This window comes from Vicia villosa, linkage group LG3 (genome assembly GCF_029867415.1).
Source record: "Vicia villosa cultivar HV-30 ecotype Madison, WI linkage group LG3, Vvil1.0, whole genome shotgun sequence".
NCBI classification, from domain to species: Eukaryota; Viridiplantae; Streptophyta; class Magnoliopsida; order Fabales; family Fabaceae; genus Vicia; species Vicia villosa.
Genome location: NC_081182.1, coordinates 108,187,462 through 108,192,979, shown reverse-complemented (window position 1 = coordinate 108,192,979; position 5,518 = coordinate 108,187,462). Strand labels below are relative to the sequence as shown.

Genomic DNA, 5,518 nt, shown 5'->3' with positions numbered 1-5,518 from the left:
TCGGTTGCATAAATTTTAACCATTGGTTACATAAAAATAATGAAAATTTCTTTAGCCACCTCCCAATGGGGGTCACCCCCAGCGAAAATCCCAAAATACCCCTGCCTCGGAAATGAACTTCCGAAGCGCTTTTTTTTTTAAAAAAAAATTCCACAATTCGGAAGTTCATCTCCGAAAACACCTCATGGGGGGTGAATTCGGAGATGAACTTCCGAAAACACCTTATGGGGGGTGAATTCGGAAATGAACTTCCGAATTATGCAGAAATTGTGTTTTTTTTTTAATGTTTTTTCTTAAACAGTCTCGCATTTTAATTAAACGCAATCGCCAAATAAAATAAGCAACAGATAAACTGAAAATACTAATATAATAAATCAAATCCCAAAAATATATACAAGCCGAAAATAATAATAATACTGTGCGAAAGATACAATCCGAAATAAAAAAATAAATAAACCCCACCACTACTGGGTGTGCCTAACCCTCTCACCCTGGGCCCTCCTCTGCCGCCTGTATGCCGCTGCACGGCCCGCATCAGTGACGATCCTCTCCATCACGGCGACTGCCTCTGGATCGCCCTGATCAACGATACCTCGATCCAACGCGTCCCGCCCAAGCATCTCTATCCGCTGGCAGATCGGCATGAGATCAATAGCGTGGTCATCCTCGGCCTGCTGGTTCTCCAGGATCTCCTCGTGTGCTGGCCTAGGAGCACCGGGAACGTCGGGTCTCAGCAGAGGATGGGACACCCGGTAGAACCATGTGACGTACCCCTCCTCACTATGCCAGTCCTGTGTGACCCGAGTGAGACGGTACTCCTGCGGTACCACATGCTGCTGCCACTCCGCCCATATGGCAGTGAGCTGCACTCGGGTCACTCTGTCGGGAGCAGCCTCAAAGGGTGACCTGGGTATCCGCTGCACGAATCCGAACTGACGCATGCACCGCTCAGGGAGATACCGAACCATGATGGTAGTCCCGCATGCCAACCAGCCAGAATATAAAGCAATGTCGTCAAAGGGGACAATCTGAGCGTAGTCGGCGAACGGCCTCCAGGTGACGTCGTCGTGCATCGTGCGGTCCAAGTACAAACGGTATGGTCCAGCCGCACCGCCCCCTCCCTGTGTCGACGCCAACTGCGCCGCCGCCCGCTCGCGTCTAGCTGACGCAGTCTGGGTCTCCCTACCCTGTCTGATGCGTGCTGGTTGGTTGCCTGACATGTTCCTGTAAATAATTGAAATCGATTAATATGCGAGACAAAATAAAAAACTAAAAAATTTGAAATTCTGATACAATTCGGAAGTTCATTTCCGAAAACTGGGATGGAGGTGTTTTCGGAAATGAACTTCCGAAACACCCCTGCGATGGAGTTTTCTGCAACTTCCATGGCAGACCCCAAAACCAAACATAAAACCAGTTCAAAATGCTTCTAAACAACCTAAATACTACTAACAACCAGTCCATATATCATTTATGCAATTGAAACCCTAAATAACATGCATTTGAATAATGAATCTAACAAATTCAAAACTTACAAATTGAGTGATTTGAGGGCTTTTGAATGTTGTATAGCAATGTGATTGGAGCCTTGATGCAGCCTTGGAAGTGTGTTTGCACAAATTTTCGCCTTTGCTTGTTTTTGATTTGAGTTAGGGTAAATGAATGGGGGAGGGGGAGTGTTTTCATAAATCTGCAGAACGCGCAGTATTTCGGAAGTTCATTTCCGAAATGCTGTTTTCGGAAATGAACTTCCGAAATAAGTCAATTTTTTCAAAAAAAAGGCGCTTTCGGAGATGCATCTCCGAAAACACCTTTTTCTTACATTTCGGAAATGCATTTCCGAAGTCAGGGGTAGTAAGGGGTTTTCACCAGAGGTGGACTAGAAGGTAGGAAGGTTGGCAAAGAAATTTTCAAAATAATTTTAGGTAATATGAATATAAAAATATTTAGATAAATAATTAAATGAAAAGATAAATTGACTACAAAATTGTAAAATTTAACCATGATTATATAGTACATATGTATAAATCCAATAATGATTATCATAATCATACTATTAAACTATGGAAAATATATTTTACTCATGTTACTTATTTTTTATTGTGTTAGTTATAAATAATTAAATACAAAATATAGATTTTTTTTTTCTATGGTAAATATAAAAAAAGAAAATATTTTTATTTGGTAAATATTAAAAAAGAAAAAAAACATTTATTACTATTACTTTATAAAACATGGAATAAATTTTTTTTTATTATTATAAAGATATATTATAAAAAGCTAACTAAATATAACTAAAGTTCAACCATATAAATTAATTATCACAATAAAGAAAATGACATCAATCATCATAGTTATCAACGTAAATTTCTAAAGGTTTGGTGAAAATTGTTAGAGTTCTAGTGAAGCTTTTATAGAGAAATTTTCATACAAACTTTAATCCCTTATAAATATGACAATCTTTAAATATGACAATTATATGACAATCTATAATTAAACTTTGCATATGTTGTCCCTTGAATACACACCACTTAAATATTCTTATTTTAAATCGACGTGTATTTAAAATATTATAAGTCATACATGGTAAAACATTTAATTTTTTTTACAAAAAGTTATATATATTTTTAATTTAAGGACAAATAAGATTTTTTTTCCATATAGTATAAAATATACATATTTCTATATATATTGCAAACTTTTTTTAACATACATAAAGAAAAATTAAGTAAGAATTATAAAAATGAAAAAAAAATATTCATTATCTTATTTTACTTTATTTTAAAATAAAGTTTGTGTGAAAATTTCTCTATAAAAACCTAATTATAGCTAGAACAATTTTCAGCAAACATTGAGAAATTCATTTTAATAAGTAAGATGGGCTCGTTTTCTTTATTGTGTATATTTGTTTTAATACTCATTATCGGTAATAGTCATATTACAAAGGCTCAAGACTCGCCAGCAAATTACTTGAACATCCACAATATGGCGAGAGCAGAACTAGGAATTAATATGACAAATCTTGTTTGGGATAACAAAATTGCTGCTTTTGCACAAAATTATGCTAATAAATGTAAGGATTGTAAGGTGATCCCCTCACACAAAGAAGCTTACGGGTATGGCGAGAATATTGCAGTGATTGCTGGCAACCTAAGCGGTGTAGATGCGGTGAAGTTGTGGGTGGCTGAAAGGCCCTTATATAATTGGTATGTAGAGATGTGCGAGGGTGGTGCTGAATGTCATCATTATACCCAAGTGGTTTGGGGAAGTTCACGACGTGTTGGATGTGGCAAAGTGAAATGCGATGATGGAAGATTATTTGTTTCTTGCAATTATTATCCTGCTGGCAACATTCCTGGAGAAGTTCCATTCTAAGTGTTTCATTTTTTTAATCACAATCGTTTCATTATGCCTCATGTATGTTGTTTCAGTCTTTCTAAATAATAAAATAATGTAAAACTGCACTCATTTTGGAGAAATTTAATAGTATTGTCCAACTCGTATTCACTAGCTTATCTCTCCCAGAAAATCTTAGATAACATAATTTATCAATTTAATAATCGTAAACTATCTTATTCTTTTTACTATATTATTTAAATAACTCTTGTACGATTACTTGATTATATATACAAAGTTGCAGGGCCGGCCCAATCAGTTTGGAGGCCCTGTTCTAATTTATAAAATAGGACTAAATTAAAAAATATATAATTTTATATCTGCTTTTAAAAAACATATATAAAATAATAAATATTTTTAAAATAAATTATAATTTCGTATGTGTTTTTGAACAAATAAATTTAAAATCTATTAGTTTTGTAATTGAAAAAAATAATTGAGTCCCTCATAATTTGGAGCCAGTGGTACTCCACCTGGGGAAAACCAACCCATTATAAAGCATTGTTGATTTTCTTGAGTTATATATATTTTTTAAATAATGATAAATAGACAAATTAAATCTTTTTGTTTTTTTGAATTAATGTATTATTAGGTTGGAGTGAAAATGACAGAAAATTTGTTTAATTATCGAGCTTTGAAATAAAACAAAAACTTAGTCCTATCAAATGATTTCGATAAAAAAAATCGAATTTTTATCTTTTCTAAAGAAATGTTGTCTCATTCTAAAACTTTAAAGTTTAAATAATACTATTTACTAATTAATTATATTTATTTCACTCAAAAACACTAGTTTATCTCTTTATCACTAAATCAAACTAAAATATATAGTTATATACACTTTTGTCTTAAAACAAATCATTTCTAGCTTTCATGAAAAATTGAATACACGATATTCAATATATGAAATTTATGTGTTTTATTCATCATCAAGTGTTTTGATGGCACTCCCAAGTATTTGGCTTACTTTATTATCTACGCATTCAATCTATGTTAATACTGCAAATAGTAAAAAGTAAAAAATAAACAAGTAATTAAGTGAGAAAAGTAAAAGTGAAGAGAAAATTATAAGAAATAAAAGAGAAGATTGAATTTGACATGGGCCTCCCCAAAAATTGGGGCCCAGTGCTGCAGCACTTGCTGCACCTGGGAATGGCCGGGCCTGCAAAGTTGTAATTCTCTTAAAGTTGTGAGAAGTTTAAGATTATTGACCTTTAATTTTAATTTATATTTAGTGTGATTTGAAACTCCTCCTAATTTTTTGAACTTATTAAAGGATTAAATAATTTGAGTTTTACCCGTGGCACTAAAATGAATTTCCATAAACTTTTTCCCTGCCCCCAATTAAAAATTTAAATGAATGAAACTACTCGGTCTAAAAGATCATCCAAAAGGTAATGCATAGCCTTCAACAAATAAAAGTAGGATTAAAATTTCAAATTTATAGACATATTTATTTGTTGGAAAACCCTTTCAAATGTAGAAATCCTAATAAAACAGTAGCATGAGTAAGTTCCATTACACTGAGTATAAAATACTCACAAATCGGGTTGAGTTATCATTAACAAATGTTTTGCATTCCCAAAAGTTTCCAGTATACAATTTGTTTGAAGAACATCATTTGTTGTCCTACTACTACCACTACCAAGAGAAGCTAAGTGTTGTATAACAATTTTAAACAAATACTAAAAGTGAATTTCAACAACTGTTTAAATTTATATTTTTACTACAACAAAATTTGTATTTCAATAAAATTCAAGAAATATATATATATATATATATATATATATATATATATATATATATATATATATATATATATATATATATATATATAAGTATTGTGCATAATAGAAAGCGAGAAACTTATAGTAAGAATAGATGTATTGAGCAAATCGCTATTTACTTCAATCTATGATTAACAACCTCTGCTAGAGACAGACTCCCCAAAGTATGCACAATAGCTAATGGAAATATAGCTGCCAGCTGAAAACAATTAACACATATACATAATCAACAAAAATTAGCTAATTAATAGAGTTACAAGTCATTGAGTTGGAAATGTCATACATGATGATGTGAAGAATGAGGCTAACAAATATTTTCCTACCAATTGTTTGATTAA

The 5,518-nt window shown here is 32.7% G+C and overlaps 1 protein-coding gene across 1 annotated transcript; it reads left to right on the top strand.

Annotated features, from left to right (window-relative positions):
* Positions 1 to 2,877: 2,877 nt before the first annotated feature.
* LOC131656516 (pathogenesis-related leaf protein 6-like) lies at positions 2,878 to 3,375 on the top strand. The gene has a single exon (XM_058926216.1). The coding sequence runs from the start codon at positions 2,878 to 2,880 to the stop codon at positions 3,373 to 3,375; it is 498 nt and encodes a 165-aa protein (XP_058782199.1).
* Positions 3,376 to 5,518: the final 2,143 nt, after the last annotated feature.